At 47.0% G+C, this 20252-nt stretch overlaps 1 protein-coding gene, 1 long non-coding RNA gene and 1 pseudogene across 2 annotated transcripts; 2 read left to right on the top strand and 1 right to left on the bottom strand.

Moving 5' to 3' along the window:
• The first annotated feature begins 310 nt into the window (after window positions 1-310).
• LOC137306355 (uncharacterized) lies at window positions 311-5680 on the top strand. Its single transcript, XR_010958860.1, has 3 exons — window positions 311-407; window positions 4719-4820; window positions 5563-5680. It is a non-coding gene; the product is annotated as an uncharacterized lncRNA (long non-coding RNA).
• Window positions 5681-5842: 162 nt separating this feature from the next.
• On the bottom strand, window positions 5843-8711 carry LOC137306324 (large ribosomal subunit protein eL24-like; annotated as a pseudogene).
• A 2999-nt stretch (window positions 8712-11710) lies between these two features.
• Window positions 11711-19332, top strand: LOC137306348 (trypsin inhibitor ClTI-1-like). The gene is made up of 5 exons (XM_067975503.1): window positions 11711-11874; window positions 15906-16066; window positions 16611-16648; window positions 16799-16911; window positions 19176-19332. Exons 2-5 carry the CDS (start codon window positions 16012-16014, stop codon window positions 19273-19275), a joined length of 306 nt encoding a protein of 101 aa, XP_067831604.1. The 5' UTR covers window positions 11711-11874; window positions 15906-16011; the 3' UTR covers window positions 19276-19332.
• The last annotated feature ends 920 nt before the right edge of the window (window positions 19333-20252 follow it).

Here is a 20252-nt window from a genome sequence, read left to right as displayed (position 1 = left end):
TCTGAAAGACGGCACCTCCGACGGTGCAGCGCTCCCTCGGTACTGACCCTCCGACGGTGCGGCGCTCCCTCAGTACTGACCCTCCGACGGTGCGGCGCTCCCTCGGTACTGCCCCTCCGACGGTGCGGCGCTCCCTCGGTACTGCCCCTCCGACGGTGCGGCGCTCCCTCGGTACAGCACTGGGAGTGTTGGCCTGGATTATGGGCTCAAGTCTCTGGAGTGGGGCAGGATGTGTGACGGTGATGTCTGAGGCGAGATTGCTTTTCCTGAACCACAGCTGACGCCTTCTTCCTCCTTACTCAATAAACAGTGGGGAATGAGGGGTCTTTGTATCTTCGTGTCCATTGCAATGATCTGTGTGTTTTTCTATTTCAGAACTGCCTGTGACTCAGAGTGATGTCATTGATGTGAGTTCCTAAGTTTAAATTTGTTTCTGTGTTTACAGCGTTTACTAATGTGTTTTCCTAATTCTGTTCCTTCATATCCCAAAGACTGTCCCATCCGTTGGTAAATTCCTTGCCTTTAGCTCGTATCTTGTTATACGAACAATGATGGACAGGAAAAGACCTTCTGGTCCATCCAGCCTGTCCCACATAATTGTGAATCACGAGAGGGAGAGGAGTTTTACTGATTCTCTGCGGATCTACATTGATTAAGAATCTGATTGCTCCTGCCCAGTCTGAATGAGGGGGTGCTCCAAGTAGTCAAAGAACATCAGATTCCAACACCGCTTGTATTTGTGGAACTGATGAAATTTAAACCAGAGGAGGGAAAGGGTCGACGACCATATTTCTCAGTTTATGGCAAAACTGAGGAAACTGTCCAAGAAATGTGACTCTGGTGGGTTTCTGGATGGTGCAATAAGAGACCATTTTGTATGCAGTTTGAAGGAAACATCGATGCCAAGGAAACTGTTGGTAAAAGACAGGCTCCAATCCACTAGAGTTCCCAAACTCGCACAACATTGGAACAGGAGGAGGTCAGTCAGCCCTCTGAAACTGTTCCGCCATTCAATTATATCATGGCTGATCTTATCTTAACTCCAATTACCCGCCTCGGTTCCATGACCCTTAATACCATTGGCTAGCAAAAATCTATCAATCTCAGTTTTGAAATTTTCAATTGACCTCCAGGATCCACAGCTTTTTTTGGGGGGGAGAGAGTTCCAGATTTCCACTCCCCTTTGTGTGAGGAAGTGCTTCCTGACATCACCCCTGAACGGCCTGGCTCTAATTTTAAGGTTCTGCCCCCTTGTTCTGGACTCCCCCCACCAGAGGAAATAGTTTCTCTCTATCAACAACAACTTGCATTTATATAGGGCCTTTAACGTAATAAAACATCCCAAGGCGCTTCATAGGAGCGTTATCAAACAAAATTTGACATTGATCCATATAAGGAGGTATTAGGACAGGTGATTGGTCAGAGGTAGGTTTTAAGGAGCGACTTAGAGGTGGAAAGGTTTAGGGATGGAATTCCAGAGCTTAGGGCCCAGGCAGCTGCCAATAGTGGAGTGATTAAAATCGGGGAAGCGCAAGAGGCCGGAATTGGAGGAGCGTAGAGATCTCTGAGGTTACAGAGATGGTTTTAGGTAAGGTTGATTCCTGGGATGAGAGGGTTGTCCTATGAGGAGAGATTGAGTAGAATGGGCCTATACTCTCTGGAGTTTAGAAGAATGAGAGGTGATCACATTGAAACATATAAGATTCTGAGGGGGCTCGACAGGGTAGATGCTGAGAGGTTGTTTCCCCTGGCTGGAGAGTCTAGAACTAGGGGGCATAGTCTCAGGATAAGGGATCGGCAAATAAAGACTGAGATGAGGAGGAATTTCTTCACTCAGAGGGTTATGAATCTTTGGAATTCTCTACCCCAGAGGGCTGTGGATGCTGAGTCGTTGAGTATATTCAAGACTGAGACAGATAGATTTTTGGACTCTAGGGGAATCAAGGGATATGGGGATCTGGCTGGAAAGTGGAGTTGAGGTCGAAGATCAGCCATGATCTTATTGAATGGAAGACGCGAGGAGCTGTATGGCCTGCTCCTATTACTTACGGAGGGATTTGAAAACAAAGGTGAGAATTTTAAAATCAAGGTGTTCCCGGTACACCATGTAGGTCAGTGAGCATAGTGGGTGATGGGAGAACAGGACTTGGTGCGAGTTAGGATACGGGCAGCAGAGTTTTGGATTAGCTGAAATTTAGAGGGTAGAAGATGGGTGGCCATCCAGGGGAGCATTGGAATAGTTGAATTTAGAGGTAACAAAGGCATGGATGAGGGTTTCAGCAGCAGATAAGCTGAGGCAGGGGCGGAGACGGGCGATGTTACGGAGGTGGAAATAGGCGGTCTTGGTGATGGAGCGGACATGTGGTCAAAAGCTCACCTCTGTCAAATAGGACGGTCTGGTTCAGCCTCAGACAGCGGCCAGGGAGAGGGATGGAGTCGGTGACTAGGGAATGGAGTTTGCGGCGGGGACCAAAGACAACGGTTTCGGTCTTCCCAACATTTAGTTGGAGGAAATTTTTGCTCATCCAGTACTGGATGTCGGACAAGCAGTGTGATAAATGAGAGACAGTGCAGGGGTCGAGGGAGGTGGTGGTGAGGTAGAGCTGGGTGTCGTCAGTGTACATGGGGAATCTGACGCCGTGTTTTCAGATGACATCGCCAAGGGGCAGCATGTAGACGAGAAATAGGAGGGGGCCAAGGATAGATCCTTGGGGGACTCCAGAGGGAGTGCGGGAGAGGGAAGAGAATTACCTGATTGAATCCTTTAATCATCTTAAACACCTCAATCAGATCACCTCTTAATCTTCTTTACTGGAGGGAATACAAGCCGACTCCACGCAACCTGGCCTTGTAATTCTGGTGGATCTGCACTGCACCCTCTCCAAGGCTAATCTATCCTTCCTGAGGTGCGGTGCCCAGAACTGAACACAGCCTCCAGATGGGGTCTAACCAGAGCTTTATACAAACCGTAACATAACTTCCTCCCCTTTGTGTTCCAGCCCTGTTGAGATCATGGCCAACGTTCCATTAGCCTTTTTTTTTTAAAAAAAGAATTGTACCTGTCCACCTGCTTTTGGTGGTTTCTGTACTTGGACCCCTAAACCTCTCTGCTCCTCCACAGTCTCACCATTTAGAAAGTACTCTGATCTGTCTTTCTTGGGTCCAAAGTGAATGACCTCGCACAGTTTTGCTCAATCTCTCAATGTCCCTTTGCAACTTTCTGCTCCCATCTACACTATTTACTGTGTCATCTAACTTAGTGTCATCAGCAAACTTGGATATACAGCTCTCTGTTCCTTTGGTGAAGTCATTGATAAATATAATGAAAAGCTGAGGCCCCAGTACAGATCCCTGGGGGCCACCAGGTACGGTAGCATAGTGGTTATATTACTGGACTAGTAATCCAGAGGCCTGGACTAATATATTCTGCAGTCATGGTTTCAAATCCTGCCATGGCAGCTGGGGAATTTAAATTCAATTAATTAAAAAAAATATCTGGAATTTAAAAAGAACTAGTAATGGTGGCCATGAAACTACTGGATTGTTTAAAAACCCATCTGGTTCACTAATGCCCTTTTAGGGAAGGAAACCTGCCGTCCTTACCCGGTCTGGCCTATGTGACTCCAGACCCACACGAACGTGGTCAATTCTTAATCACCTTCTGAAATGGCCTAGCAAGCCACTCAGTTATTCAAGAAGGCAGCTCAAGGGCAATTAGGGATGGGCAATAAATGCCAGCCTAGCCAGTGAGACCCACATCCCATGAAGGAATAAAAGAAAAACACACCACGAGTCATATCCTACCAACTGGAGTACATGCCCATTATCTCTAGACTTGGTTAGACCCCACCTGGAGTACTATGTTCTGTTTCTTGGCACCAAACATCAGGAAAGATATATTGACCTTGGAAGGGGTACAGCACACATTGACCAGGACAATAACAGGGCTTAAAAGGTTAAATTATGAGGACGGGTTGTACTCATTTAGAGTTTTAAAAAGTTGAGGGGTAATCTAATTAATGTATTTAAAACGATTAAGGGATTCGATAGGGTAGATACAGGGAAACTATTTCCTCTGGTGGGGAATCCAGAACAAGGGGGCATAACCTTAAAATTAGAGCCAGGCCGTTCAGCAGTGAAATCAGCAAGTATTTTTTCACAGTGGGTAGTGGAAATCTGGAACTCATTTCCCCCAAAAGGCTGTGGATGTTGAGTTAATTGAAATTTTCCAGACCAAGATTGATACCCTTTTGTTAGGTAAGGGTATCGAGGGACATGGAACAACGGTGGGTAGAGGTGAGATACGTATCAACTATAATCTAAGAGAATGGTGAAACAGGTTTGAGGGGCCGAATGGCCTACTCCTGTTCCTACATTCCTAAAACCAGCATAAACCATTTCCACCCCAAAAAAAGGTCACGTGCCCCACTTGTACTCTTTAAAATTACGCCAAAAACAGAGTGCGATTTGTGGGTCTCTAACTTTTAGACTTTTCCAGAACTCAGTATTCTGCTGAGTAATGTAAGGTCATGGGTTTGATTTTGTTTCTGGTTATCAGAAACTGGGAATATTCTTTTCCCAATTTTTACTCTTTCACTCTCTGTAGGCTGTTAGGTATTATTCCGTTATTTTCGTGAGTGCCAAGGTTTTAGTTTGTTTTATCATTAGAGTAAATTTTTAGATTGCACACATTAATCTGTCAATCTCATTACTTGCAGCCAGACTGTCTGGGATATGACAGCACCCTGGAGGTCAGCGGGACAGTACGATCTGCACTCCAAATTTTCTTGCACTACTGTCCTGTTGCTGTCCAAAAACAGGTACAATAATCAGCTCCAGTATGGCAGGTGAAGCTAGGTAATCAGAGACAATTGGAGAGAAAATGTTGTTTTTAAATAAAGATTAAACAAAATAGCTGAAGAATACATTGGTTTTAATGAGTGCACAAACACATGCATTACAGGGACAGGAAAATAATTTGGGAGATTTGAAAATAGAAATGATTATTAAAGTTGATCTCAGTGAATAAAATGACTCTTGTTTTAGGTCCCATTGATTTCATCTTGTAATTCTGGTAAAGCCCCATAGATAATAGAAATCAGAATATTCCTCGACACCAATTGTCAGACAACTTCATGCATCATATGAGAACATACTAGGACCACCAGTAACCTGGGAAACAACTATCTGCAAAAGCTACCCCCTTGTCTCCACTCCTTCCCATGCTGGAATTGTTTGGCTAACATCTGTTTTATGGGGAAAAGGAGAGCTAAATGCATCAAAGAGCAGGGGGAGTTCTCCCCAGTGTCCTGACCAATATTTATTCTTCAACAAACATCACTAAAACAGATTATTTGGTCATTATCACGTTGCTGTTTGTGGGATCTTGCTGTGCGCAAATTGGCTGCTGCGTTTCCTACATTACAACAGTGACCACCCTCCAAAAAGTAATCCATTGGCTGTAAAGCACTTTGGGACGTCCTGCGGTCGTGGATGGTGCTATATAAATGCAAGTCTTTTTTTTAAAGTAGAGCACTAATTAATATTTCCATTCTCTTTCAGGGAACTTGGTTTAGATCTTAAAATCATGAACCATGGAATATGCGACATTGTTTAAATAGCAGAGCTATTATTTTGATGAAAAATATTTTTGATTATGTATTAAAGTATCTTTAAAAGATCTTCATGTCATTTGCTAAATTCTGTCTAAAATTAAATGAAATTTAAATCATGTATGTTAGTGGTTTTTTTGTCAATTGTTAATGCTTTACCAGTTGAACTATCGGGCCTCATACTGACACAGTGCATACTTTTTTTTGTAAGACACAAAAAACATTGAATTTTATTCTGGCTTTTTATTATACATCAACATCGAACTGTGTGATCTTTTGCGTTTTCCATTAATGCATGGAAGTCAAGAGTCTTCACTGGCTTAGCAAATTTCTGTGTGGGTGTTATCTTCTGAGCTGCCGTAGTTGTAGGCGCACTGACTTTTTGTTGCAGCTTTGGCCGCCTTGGCTTCCTTGGCAGCCCTAATTGCTTGTTCACATTGAGCCTGGCACACCTCGGGTTTCCAATCCTTCTTAGCCATAATCTCAGCCAGAGAGACGCCAGTAATAGTCCTCTGGAATTTCACTCTTTGGACTGCCCCTTTTTGTGCTGGGGCCTGTACAACAGTCCAGTCGATCTCATAGAGGCATACAGCACGGATAGAGGCCCTTCGGCCCATCTTGTCCGCGCCGGCCATCAAGACCTGTCTAATCTAATCCCATATTCCAGCATTTGGTCCGTAGCCTTGTATGCTATGGCATTTCAAGTGCTCATCCAAATGCTTCTTGAATGTTGTGAGGGTTCCTGCCTCCACAACCCTCTCAGGCAGTGAGTTCCAGACTCCAACCACCCTCTGGGTGAAAAAGTTCTTTCTCAAATCCCCTCTAAACCTCCCGCCTTTTACCTTGAATCTATGCCCCCTTGTTATAGAACCCTCAACGAAGGGAAAAAGCTCCTTAGTATCCATCCTATCTATGCCCCTCATAATTTTGTACACCTCAATCATGTCCCCCCTCAGCCTCCTCTGCTCCAAGGAAAACAAACCCAATCTTCCCAGTCTCTCTTCATAGCTGAAGCGCTCCAGCCCTGGTAACATCCTGGTGAATCTCCTCTGCACCCTCTCCAAAGCGATCACATCTTTCCTGTAGTGCGGCGACCAGAACTGCACACAGTACTCCAGCTGTGGCCTAACCAGTGTTTTATACAGCTCCATCATAACCTCCTTGCTCTTATATTCTATGCCTCGGCTAATAAAGGCAAGTATCCCATATGCCTTCTTTACCACCTTATCTACCTGTTCCGCCGCCTTCAGGGATCTGTGAACTTGCACACCAAGATCCCTCTGACCCTCTGTCTTGCCTAGGGTCTTCCCATTCATTGTGTATTCCCTTGCCTTGTTAGTCCCTCCAAAGTGCATCACCTCGCACTTTTCCGGGTTAAATTCCATTTGCCACTGTTCCGCCCATCTGACCAACCCATCTATATCGTCCTGCAGACTGAGGCTATCCTCCTCGCTATTTACCACCCTACCAACTTTTGTATCATCAGCGAACTTACTGATCATACCTTTTACATTCATATCCAAGTCGTTAATGTAGACCACAAACAGCAAGGGCCCCAGCACAGATCCCTGTGGTACCCCACTGGCCACAGGCTTCCAGTCACAAAAACAACCTTCGACCATCACCCTCTGCCTTCTGCCACTAAGCCAGTTTTGTATCCAAAGTGCCAAGGCACCCTGGATTCCGTGGGCTCGTACCTTCTTGACCAGTCTCCTGTGCGGGACTTTATCGAAGGCCTTACTGAAATCCATGTATACCACATCCACTGCGTTACCCTCATCCACACGCCTAGTCACCCCCTCAAAAAATTCAATCAAATTAGTCAGACATGATCTTCCCTTGACAAAGCCATGTTGACTATCCCTGATTAATCCTTGCTTCTCCAAGTGGAGACTAATTTTGTCCTTCAGAATTTTTTCCAATAATAATTTTCCTACCACTGATGTTAGGCTCACTGGCCTGTAGTTCCCCGGTTTTTCCCTACTCCCCTTCTTGAATAATGGTATTACATTAGCGGTTCTCCAGTCCTCTGGCACATCCCCTGTGGCCAGAGAGGTTCTGAATATATGTGTCAGAGCCCCCGCAATCTCCTCCTTTGCCTCACACAGTAGCCTGGGATACATTTCGTCCGGGCCTGGGGATTTATCCATTTTTAGGCCTGCTAAAACCGCCAATACCTCCTCCCGCTCGATGTTAATATGTTCGAGTATATCACAGTCCCTCTGTCGTATTTCTATGTCTACGTCGCCCTTCTCCATAGTGAAAACAGATGCAAAAAATTCATTTAGAACCCCTCCTACATCTTCCGGCTCCACACACAGATTGCCATTTTTGTCCCTAATGGGCCCTATTTTTTCCCTAGTTATCCTCTTACCCTTAATATACTTATAAAACATCTTAGTATTTTCCTTTATTTTGCTCGCCAGTGTTATTTCATGGCCCCTCCTTGATCTCCTAATTTCCTTTTTAAGTATCCCCCTGCACTTTTTGTACTCCTCTAGGGCTTCCTCCGTCTTTAGCCTTTTGTATCTGCCAAAAGCCCTCCTTTTTTTCCTAATCCATTCTCGTATATCCCCTGACATCCAAGGTTCCCTGGAGTTCTTGGAACCACCCTTGACCTTTACGGGAACATGTTGCCATTGTATGGTCTCAATCTCCCTTCTGAAAGACTCCCATTGCTCCGATGCGGATTTTCCTACAAGCAGCTGATCCCAGTCCATTTTGGCCAGATCCTGCCTTATCCTATTAAAATCGGCCTTCCCCCAATTTAGAACCTTTATTTCCGGCCCCTCCCTGTCCTTTTCCATGACCACCTTAAATCTCACTGAATTATGGTCACTGTCACCAAAGTGCTCACCTACTAGCACTTCTTCCACTTGGCCGGCCACATTCCCTAGAATTAGGTCCAGTACCGCCCCCTCTCTTGTAGGACTTTCTACATGCTGGCTCAAAAAGCTCTCGAGGGTTTCTCTTGGAGAGAAAGGCTGACTCACATTGTGAGTTCAGAAACTGGAAAACCTTCCCTTCAACCCGAGCTCGGTGTTTCCCGTGACCGGAGTATACTTTACACCTGCTAAAAGTGCACAGTTCTACCTTCATGTCGGCAATTAAAATGGTGCACTTTTCAGGCTCAGCTCCTGGGACACCCGTGAACAGCTTCCTGTGATTCCTCTTCCGAGCTGCCTTGTTGTGCATCCCCTGATGGCACGTTAATTTGTTCCACAGCAGTTGCATCGTGAATGGGGAGAGCCCTCACTGTCACTTAGAATGTGCCCAGAGAGTTAGTTATACATTATATCTTTCTTCAAGCTGCTCCTGACCAGCAGTTTAAAAGCATAAAACATTTTTAAAAAGGATAAATGACAGACATCATGGGATCATTTTTGACTTGTGCGATAATGTAAAGTTGGGTAGGGACGGGTCGGGAGATTGGGACTCTGGGGGGGTTGGGGAGATTGGGGTACAGGAGGTTGCGTCTCGGGGGGGATTGGTGAGATTGGGACGCAGGGTTCGGAGAGAGTGGGGGGTTCAGTTCGGGAGACTGGGACTCGGGGAGTGTGTGGGGGGGGGGGTGGTTTCGGTTCGGGAGACTGGGACTCAGTGAGTGTGGGGTTCGGGAGATTGGGACTCGGGGAGTGTGTGGGTTCGGTTCGGGAGATTGGGACTCGGGGAGTGTGGGGGTTCGGGAGATTGGGACTCGGGGAGTGTGGGGGTTCGGGAGATTGGGACTCGGGGAGTGTGGGGGTTCGGGAGATTGGGACTCGGGGAGTGTGGGGGTTCGGGAGATTGGGACTCGGGGAGTGTGGGGGGGGTTCGGTTCGGGAGACTGGGACTCGGGGAGTGTGGGGGGGGTTCGGTTCGGGAGACTGGGACTCGGGGAGTGTGGGGGTTCGGGAGACTGGGACTCGGGGAGTGTGGGGGTTCGGGAGATTGGGACTCGGGGAGTGTGGGGGTTCGGGAGATTGGGACTCGGGGAGTGTGGGGGGGGTTCGGTTCGGGAGACTGGGACTCGGGGAGTGTGGGGGTTCGGGAGATTGGGACTCGGGGAGTGTGGGGGTTCGGGAGATTGGGACTCGGGGAGTGTGGGGGGGGTTCGGTTCGGGAGACTGGGACTCGGGGAGTGTGGGGGGGGTTCGGTTCGGGAGACTGGGACTCGGGGAGTGTGGGGGTTCGGGAGACTGGGACTCGGGGAGTGTGGGGGGGGGGTTCGGTTCGGGAGATTGGGACTCGGGGAGTGTGTGGGTTCGGTTCGGGAGATTGGGACTCGGGGAGTGTGGGGGTTCGGGAGATTGGGACTCGGGGAGTGTGGGGGTTCGGGAGACTGGGACTCGGGGAGTGTGTGGGTTCGGTTCGGGAGACTGGGACTCGGGGAGTGTGGGGGTTCGGGAGATTGGGACTCGGGGAGTGTGGGGGTTCGGGAGATTGGGACTCGGGGAGTGTGGGGGTTCGGGAGATTGGGACTCGGGGAGTGTGGGGGTTCGGGAGATTGGGACTCGGGGAGTGTGGGGGTTCGGGAGATTGGGACTCGGGGAGTGTGGGGGGGGTTCGGTTCGGGAGATTGGGACTCGGGGAGTGTGGGGGGGGTTCGGTTCGGGAGATTGGGACTCGGGGAGTGTGGGGGTTCGGGAGATTGGGACTCGGGGAGTGTGGGGGTTCGGGAGACTGGGACTCGGGGAGTGTGGGGGTTCGGGAGATTGGGACTCGGGGAGTGTGTGGGTTCGGTTCGGGAGATTGGGACTCGGGGAGTGTGGGGGTTCGGGAGATTGGGACTCGGGGAGTGTGGGGGTTCGGGAGACTGGGACTCGGGGAGTGTGGGGGTTCGGGAGATTGGGACTCGGGGAGTGTGTGGGTTCGGTTCGGGAGACTGGGACTCGGGGAGTGTGGGGGTTCGGGAGATTGGGACTCGGGGAGTGTGGGGGTTCGGGAGATTGGGACTCGGGGAGTGTGGGGGTTCGGGAGATTGGGACTCGGGGAGTGTGTGGGTTCGGTTCGGGAGATTGGGACTCGGGGAGTGTGTGGGTTCGGTTCGGGAGACTGGGACTCGGGGAGTGTGTGGGTTCGGGAGATTGGGACTCGGGGAGTGTGGGGGGGGTTCGGTTCGGGAGACTGGGACTCGGGGAGTGTGGGGGTTCGGGAGATTGGGACTCGGGGAGTGTGGGGGTTCGGGAGACTGGGACTCGGGGAGTGTGTGGGTTCGGTTCGGGAGACTGGGACTCGGGGAGTGTGGGGGTTTGGGAGACTGGGACTCGGGGAGTGTGGGGGTTCGGGAGATTGGGACTCGGGGAGTGGATTCGGTTCGGGAGACTGGGACTCGGGGAGTGGATTCGGTTCGGGAGATTGGGACTCGGGGAGTGGATTCGGTTCGGGAGATTGGGACTCGGGGAGTGTGGGGGGGGTTCGGTTCGGGAGACTGGGACTCGGGGAGTGTGGGGGTTCGGGAGATTGGGACTCGGGGAGTGTGTGGGTTCGGGAGATTGGGACTCGGGGAGTGTGGGGGTTCGGGAGACTGGGACTCGGGGAGTGTGTGGGTTCGGTTCGGGAGACTGGGACTCGGGGAGTGTGGGGGTTCGGGAGATTGGGACTCGGGGAGTGTGTGGGTTCGGGAGATTGGGACTCGGGGAGTGTGGGGGTTCGGGAGACTGGGACTCGGGGAGTGTGTGGGTTCGGTTCGGGAGACTGGGACTCGGGGAGTGTGGGGGTTTGGGAGATTGGGACTCGGGGAGTGTGGGGGTTCGGGAGACTGGGACTCGGGGAGTGTGTGGGTTCGGTTCGGGAGATTGGGACTCGGGGAGTGTGGGGGTTCGGTTCGGGAGATTGGGACTCGGGGAGTGTGTGGGTTCGGTTCGGGAGATTGGGAATCAGTCAGGTCTTCAGTAAGGGGGAAGGTGTCATCGTCAGTGAGCCAAGTTTCTGTCAAGGCCGTATTGTCGATGCAATCATCCAGAATAAAATTATACACAGCAAAGGCTTCGTTCGCATGTGAACAGGTATTTTGGAGGGCAATGCAGAAAGAGGTGGTGATTGATGATTCACTGGAGGAGTCCAGGAGGTCAGCAGTGGGAGGGAGGCATGAGACAGGAAGGAGTAAGTGCTCGCTAACAAAAATTTGTGCGGGATTTGAGCTTCCTGTGCTGCTTTGCCGCTGCCTCAAGAATGCCGTAAAAAAATCTTTTCTCTGCATGTGCAGAAGTTGTGGTCGTGCACAATCGCATGATCAGGTGGCTCCTCCCTGGCTTTTGATGAAATGGAACTGGTGTAGCAGGTAAGTACTTCAAACCTTCAGGGGGGAGATATCACAGAATCATACAGCACAGGAGGCCATTCAGCCCATCGTGCCTATGCTGGCTCTTTTGTAGGAGCTATCCAATTAGTCCTGCTCCTTGCTCTTTCCACGTAGCCCTGCAAATTTTCCCCTTCAAGCATTTGAAAGTTATTATTGAATCTGCTTCCACCGCCCGTTCAGGCAGAGCATTCCAGATCTGAACAACTCGCTGAGTTTTTTTTTTAAAAGTCCTTGTGTCGCCTCTGGTTCTTTTGCCAATTATCTTAAATCTGTGTCCTCTGGTTACCAACCCTCCTGCCACTGGAAACAGTTTCTCCTTATTTACTCTATCAAAATCCTTCATGATTTTGAACACCTCGATTAAATCTCCCCTTAATCTTCTCTGCTCTAAGGAGAACAATCCCAGCTTCTCCAGTCTCTCCGTGTAACTGAAGTCCCTCATCCCTGGCACCATTCTAGTAAATCTCCTCTGCACCCTCCCCAAGGCCTTGACATCCTTCCGAAAGTGCGGTGCCCAGAATTGGACACAATACTCCAGCTGAGGCCTGACCAGTGTTTATAAAGGTTGAGCATAACTTCCTTGCTTTTGTACTCTATGCCTCCATTTATAAAGCCCAGGATCCCGTATGCTTTTAACAGCCTTCTCAACTTGTCCTGTCACCTTCAAAGATGTGTGTATGTAAACCCCCTGGTCTCTCTATTCCAGCACCCCCTTTAAAATTGTACCATTTAGTTTATATTGCCTCTCCTCATTCTTCCTTCCAAAATGAATCATTTCACACTTCTCTGCGTTAAAATCATGCCCATGGCAAAGAAATTTATCAGGGCGGGTGCGACTCGGGGAGTGTGCGACTCGCACCCGCCCTGGATGGGAAACCCGGAAGTACGGGATTCCTGGACGTCCTTATGACTTTGACGTAAGGACGTCTTTTGATTTTTAGATGGAGTCCCACCCGACAGGGCTGCCTGATTGACAGGCTTGCCTCGGTCGGATGGGAGAAGTGGAAGGAAGGGGTAAGTGTTAGATTGGGGGATCGTTGAGGGGGCTCAGTCACCCGGGGGGGGTGGGAGGGGATCGTGGGGGTGGTTGCTGCAGGTAGGCTTGTTGGACGTGGGGAAAGCATTCCTGCTCCTCCGGGCCCACAGCTTTTTTTTTATTCGTTCATGGGATGTGGGCGTCGCTGGCGAGGCCGGCATTTATTGCCCATCCCTAATTGCCCTTGAGAAGGTGGTGGTGAGCCGCCTCCTTGAACCGCTGCAGTCCGTGTGGTGAAGGTTCTCTCTATAGCTGTGTTATAAAGGCACTTACCTGTAGTCTCGGGCCTTCTCGCCTCCTCTCACGTGGTGTGAAGGAGAAGGCCTGGGAATCCCAGCCCCCAGGGGTTAAAAGCAAAAAAAAAACCTGTCAAAATGGAGGCCCCCAGCCTCCTTGAAAGCTTTTAATGACCAACCCGCCTCCTGAGAGCAGGTTGGTCAGCCGCCTCTCGTCCTGCCTCCATTGATACCGGAAGTGGGCGGGTTGGAGGCGGGTTTTAGATGTTAAAAATTTTTACTGCCTTCCTCCCCCGTTTTTCCCATTTAAAATCATGCCCCATGTGTCTGCCCGTTTCACCAGTCTGTCTCTGTCCTCCTGAAGTCTGTTACTATCTTCCACATTGTTTACTACATTTCTGAGTTTCATGTCATCTGCAAACTTTGAAATTATACCCTCTATACCCAAGTCCAGGTCATTAATATATCAAAATGAGCAGTGGTCCCAATACTGACTCCTGGAGGACACCACTGTAAACTTCCCTCCAGTCTGAAAAACAACCGTTCACCACTACTCTCTGCTTTCTGTCCCTTAACCAATTCCGTATCCACGCAGTCGCTGCCCCTTTAAATCCCATGGGCTTTAATTCTGCTAATAAGTTTATTATGGCGTACTTTATCAAATGCCTTCTGATAGTCCATGTACACAACATCAACCCTCTCCGTTACTTCATCAAAGAACTCAATCAAATTAGTCAAACACAATTTGCCTTTAACAAATCTGGGCTGGCTTTCATTTATTAACCCATATTTTTCTAAGTGCCAATTAACTTTGTCCCGGATTATTGTCTCTGACGTTAGGCTGACTGGCCTGTGGTGGCCAGGTACATCCCTCTCCTGTTTTTGAACAGGAGTGTGACATTTGCAATCCTCTGGCACCACTCCCATATCCAAGGAGGATTTAACTGCCTTGGTTCCATGTCCCTTAATACCCCTTATCTAACAAAAATCTCACAATTTTGAAATTTCCAATTGACCCCCAGCCTCAACAGCTTTTTGGGGGAAGAGAGTTCCAGATTCCCACTCCCCTTTGTGTGAAGAAGTGCTTCCTGACATCACCCCTGAACGGCCTGGCTCTAATTTTAAGGTTCTGCCCCCTTGTCCTGGACTCCCCCCACCAGTGACATGACAGACTGATCATGTCAATTACTCCAGCAGGTGAAACACAACCGAGACTTATGTGAAATATACCAGTGATGTAAAATTTACAATCAAGGAGGTGATGCATATCCCCGCTGCTCTCGGTGAAAGGCAATGCCAATTGTCTTAGAAAACAGTGCAAGGAATTACCTCCTCGCCTTGGAGATGGCTCTTCCAAGGCTGGTGAAGGGAAACCTATGAGGTCCACATCCTCAGTGTTCCACGGTTTCTATCCACAAGACTCTAACATGTTGGAAAATGCATCAAAAAAGTGTCAAAAATCAACATTTTGTAGGAGGCTTCGGGTACCTTGGGAAACACATCTTGTGAATTAAGCATCTGTTTGGTAGCACTGTCACCTCCGAGTCAGCTTTTTGTGGGTTCATGCCCCAATCCAGGACTTCGGCAGTACTGCACTGTCAGAGGTACCATCTTTCGGATGATACATTAAACCGAGGCCCTGCTTACTTGCTGTAAAAGGTCCAACGGCACTATTTAAAGAGCAGGGTAGCTCCCCTGGTATCCTGGCCATAATTTATACCTTGACCAACACCACCAAAACAGATTAACTGGTCATTTATCTCACTGCTGTAAGTGGTTGCCACATTTACATACATAACAGTGACTACACTTGAAATATAATTTATGGGCTGTGTCCTAAGAATGTGAAAGGCACTATATAAATGCAAGTTCGTTCTTTCAAACCCCCTTCAGAAATTTATAAATCACTTATTGTAAACAAAAATACAATTTTATGTAATTTTTCCTTGTAATATAAATGATGGAACATTGGTATATCATCAGATTGTTATCAAAAGCTTATGCTCCACTGCACTTTCAGTTAAACTTGTTTTCACATCGGAGACAAGGGCATCAAGTTTTAATTTTCACAAATTGAACGGCAGAATGTGATCCCTAAAATGCTGATAAAAATCTAGGAACCTCATGTAACAAAAATGCAGTTCAATCACTGTAAAGCAGTGGCTCTAGTCACAAGCCCATATTCTGGGCTGTTTTTAAAGCTCTCAGTTTTTGTTTTAATGGAGTGCCAGATTTTGGGGGGGTGTAAGCTTGCCTGAAGCTTCTGCTCATTTCTGAGGTTGGTATGAATGTGCACAGTGTAGGACAGATCCAGAGTGAAGCCCCATTCACATTGCCCTTACCAAGTACTCCCAGTTCGGATAATGCACAGCCTTTATCCCCAACCTAAGACTAAGGCCCCGACTGCAGCAGTGGAACACTTGCTTTCAGCCTTCCTTGTGGTCACTATGATTAACATTCACAATAAGATCCCAATTGATTTGTGGACTTTTAACTTGCAACTAGATTGAGCTCATTTAATGCAAGACCCTTAACAGCCAGTGTAGATAGGTACCTTCCACTGGGTTAGTTCGGCCTAAATTCAAACCCAGCGCTCAGAGGTGAAAGGCAATGTTTTTTTTTACACGGCAGTGACTGGAATTTCATCCTGTTACCTGTTTGATTTGTTAATGTACTGCAAACCATTCTTTAGAAGGTTTTGAAAAGCAACATTTAGTCATTCATTCACCATGATACAGGTGACTCTCGGGATAGAACAAGTGATGTCATGAGCAGGAGCAAGATATGTGAGTGTATAAATACCATCTGCATGGAGCTGTTTAACTCACTCCCAGGAACTTCACAATGAAGATGGATGGAGTGTTTCTCATCGCTGCTATTGTGGTTCTTGTTTTCACTGGTGAGTGACATTTATACCTTTATATAATATATTATCACTTAATATTTGTAGAATAAGCAACCCAGGGAAGGGAATTCTTTATCTGAAATATCCGATATTAAAACATTGTGTTGATTGTGATTACATATATCATTTCAAAATGTCAATGATTTAACTTAAACTATTTCCATCTGAAGTTGCTGATAGCAACAGATGAAGGAGGAAATGCTGATATTGCAAGAAGAGTTTTATTAAAACCCAGTGTAAAATCTTTGCTTTCATTGGTGCTGAAGGAACCAACCCCATTCCAAATGCAAACAGTGATACTCAGAATTTTATTGGAGAACAGGATGGGGAATTTTAAATGAAGCTCATGGCTAACTGATGATATTCGCAGTTATTATTCGCGACAGTCGGGGCCTTTTTGATGATGTGATTCCCTGAAACATGTTATAGAGCTTCACTGGGAACATCCATTACTTTCAGAGATCCTTATGCTGAAAAGAGTAGTGTCGACAAGTGACCTATTATTTCAATTAATGATCTGTATGCTTTTCTATTTCAGACTTGGCCACCACAGCTTGGGGCTCTGCTGGCATTGAGGTGCTTCTGTTTAAATTAAATTACCCCCCACCCCACCGCATACCTACTTAAGTTTAAAATTCCATTACTTTGGTGAGCTTGTTTCTCGTTTTGAAGTAAATGATGACTGTTCTATTATTAATTCTAATCTAATAATCTTATCTCTCACAGCCTAAATGTCAAGATTTCCCATACCACCCAGCCTGTTCCTTGTACTTACAGCCATTGTGCGGCACAAACGGTGTGACTTACACAAACCTCTGTCATCTGTGTCTTTATAACTGGTAAGTGTCCTCATCATTAGACAGTGAAACATTCTAGTCAAGATCCATATTATGAACAAAAACGAAAATCAAGTAACAATCCATGTCTGAGATAGACAAAGGGTCCCTGGGGGTTCATAGTTTATGTCGATATACAGCTGTTGGAAAATGTACTACTAGTGTAGAGAGGAGGAAGATCCCTGGCCTGTGTCTCGGAGGCTGATTTTAGCCAGGGCAGACTTTGCATGGATCAGGTTTATCCTAACGTAAAGTAGCCTGTTGACAATTACTTTCAAAGTTCACACATGAAGAACGATTACTTGAGCAAGGTACTGTAGAGCCACCATAGCCTAGGAAATCATATTGCACAGATCCCCACCTTCAGCAGAGAGAGAGAGAGAATTTACTTTCGAAAAAAAAAATGAATAGCTGAAGATTGCATGGGTTTGAGCAGGTACTTCAAAATGCTAGGAGGATAATTTGGGAAAGCTTAATATCGAAATTAATGATTAAATCTGATGTAGAATTATAGAGCACAGAAGGAGGCCATTCGGCCCATTGTACCTGTGCCGGCTCTTTGAAAGAGCTATCCACTTAGTCCCAGTCCCCCCTGTTCTTTCCCCAGAGCCCTGAAAATTTTTCCCTTTTCAAGGAATGCTGAGTACATAATATTACAGCACGAATATTTATAACCAGGCTCACAGACATACTGTATTCTCGTGTTCTCCTACAAATGACCTGTAAAGAAAGATACAACTGCACAAATACCAGGCCAAGTACCAATGAGCAGAGCGCAGCAGCAGTACAATGACTAAATCACTACATCTTGATCTCCTCCCTGACCTTTTGGTGGAGCGATGAAAATCTTATCTCTTTTAATTTTTCAAAGATTTAGCTTCTTTATGCCTCTTACAAGTCCAACCAATCAACACCGCTTACCTTTTGATGGTTCCAACCTTAGTCCTTCCCCATATCAAATGGAACTCCCACATTTCCTCCTTTGCTTTCTCGGCCAGTGGGACCACATGATTAAGTTGAGAGAAATAGTGTTTAATTTCAGTGGCAGGGTACAAGGTAGAATCTGGACTCAAACACAGAGAAAACGTCTAACAAGATCTCATCGGCCGTTATTATCGTAATTTTTGTCATCTCAGCTAGCACTGCAATTAATGCCAACACAGGACCAAAATATTATGCTGGATTTTTAAATATGTTCAATGGGAGAACGTTCAACTGCTTTGATGGTTGGAAGATAGAATTATGCACCCGGGATAGTGAAGGATGTTTGGAAGGTATAGCATACACTCATTGGACAATACATACAACATATGGTGACCTGATAGAGGTCTTTAAGATTATGAAGGGTTTGATAGGGTAGACTTAGAACAGATGTTTCCACTTGTGGGGGAGACCAAAACTCGGGACCATAAACATAAGATAGTCACTAATAAATCCAATAGGGAATTCAGGAGAAACTTCTTTACCCAGAGAAGGTGAGAATGTGGAACTCGCTCCCACAAGGAGTAGTTGAGGCGAATAACACAGATGCAGTTAAGGGGAAGCTGGATAAACACATGAGGGAGAAAGGAATAGAAGGATATGCTGATAGGGTGAGAGGAAGAGGGGTGGGAGGAGGCTCGGGTGGAGCATGAACACCGGCATGGACCAGGTGGGCCGAATGGCCTGTGTCTGTGCTTTACATTCTTTGTAACAAAGAAGTTGAGTAGAGTGGTCCTCTGAAGTGAGGAAAGATGGGACCATTGACTTCCAGAGGTCACGTAGTAATGGATTCTACCTCTTAGCGCACCAGAGGGATATAAAAATCTACACATGTAGCTCTTCCTCACATGGAGCCAAGGTGGAGCAAGCCAGGCTAAGCCAAGGCAAGCTAAGGAGAGTAATAGGAGGGTCCAGCAGAAAAAGCAGGTTTAATCATATCTGTGACTCACCTAGACTCTGATGTAAGTTTGACTGTGGAAGGTCAGAGTGGGACTGGGGTTGATTTTATTGGTGTGCAATGCAATTGTAAAATTGAGGTGGGGGGGGAAGGAGTCAATGAATAAATAAGTTACCTCTGCAAGAGCCTCCATCTATTAATTTAACTTTTATCTAACCTCGTGGCTACAATGCCAGTGTCAGTGTCACAGTGTTAAGTATGTTTAACAGTGAGTACAGAATGTGAATGGTACTTACCTCCGAGGTTGCAGGGTAGGAGGGGACTAACTGGGTCTAAATGGAGCTGCAGATGGACCATCAACTGATTAACATTTTTCATTCTATTTCAGGGGAACTGGTTTTAAGGTTAAAATCTTGCATGAAGGAGTATGTGATGCTGAAACAGACTCAAACGAATTAAAAAGAAAGAGAATTATAAAAATGAACTGAAGTATTTTTTTAAAAACCTTCATGTCGTCTGCTGAATGCTAAATAAAATTAAATTTCACCCCAATCATGTGTTGATATTTTCTTTGTAAACTTGCTAGTACGGTGCAAGGCACACCAGACAGACTAACGGGCATCATTGTTCTTGTTTTGGTCGGGAAGTCAGCCAGTGACAAGTTAATGAAGCCTAGTTGTTAAAATCAGTACGGCCGCTCGCTAGGCCACTCTCCCACCCGGGAGTTAAAATGTCTGTCCAGGTCTATCTCTAACCAATACGGTTGAGACATAAAACACTTTAACAAGAGGTGACACTAATAAGTGAACAGATACCTGGGCTGATTTTCTACACAAAGTGTGCTGTGCCTGTCCAGGCTGAGCTGTGCTGAAATGCTGGGCCATTAACATAGTGCAGGGTCGTTCCCCGGCAGGGCCTCGTGCTTGGAAGCCAGGGAGGAAGGAGGAGCGCAGCGGCTGCTCTGAGAAGCTGGTAGAGGTAGTCGTGGCTACTGGCCTCGAGCCGTTCTGGCTGCCAATCGCTCAGGCCACAACTTTGCGAATGGGAGCCTCCAGGTCCAATGGGGTGGGCCTCGGGATCAAAGCAGATCTACAAGGCCGTAAGATTTCTGTAAGTCTGGTGTCTTGTAAATTCTCCTTTATGCATTTGTTGACTTATTATCACATTGTTTCTGTTGCTGTATACTAATAAAAATATTTCTTGTGATATTAGCATGGCTTTCCCGAGGGCAACTAATATCAGGGGTGATATTCCTGGGTTTAGCACCTGAAAAATAAACGCTAATCCTTTAGCCCTGTTTTGTGCCTGAATAGCTCTGCCTCTGCATTTCTTATTTGGTTTTTTCAGGTGTTTGCACCTGTCTGTGCCGTGAGAGGTTGTAACCAATGCCAACTGCATGCAAATGAGTACGAGAGCTGTGCACTCAGATCTCCTGTTCTAGCACCGGGTGCAACTCAAGGGCAAA

Source organism: Heptranchias perlo, chromosome 43, assembly GCF_035084215.1.
Source record: "Heptranchias perlo isolate sHepPer1 chromosome 43, sHepPer1.hap1, whole genome shotgun sequence".
Lineage (NCBI taxonomy): Eukaryota > Metazoa > Chordata > Chondrichthyes > Hexanchiformes > Hexanchidae > Heptranchias > Heptranchias perlo.
This window is presented reverse-complemented; position numbering and strand designations above follow the sequence as displayed.

Excerpts from the sequence above, each read along its gene's own strand:
- LOC137306348 (XM_067975503.1), top strand. The coding sequence starts at position 16,012 with ATGAAGATGGATGGAGTGTTTCTCATCGCTGCTATTGTGGTTCTTGTT. Across the intron at positions 16,067-16,610 it reads TGTGGTTCTTGTTTTCACTG|ACTTGGCCACCACAGCTTGG; the intron begins GTGAGTGACATT and ends TTTCTATTTCAG. Across the intron at positions 16,912-19,175 it reads CATCTGTGTCTTTATAACTG|GGGAACTGGTTTTAAGGTTA; the intron begins GTAAGTGTCCTC and ends ATTCTATTTCAG.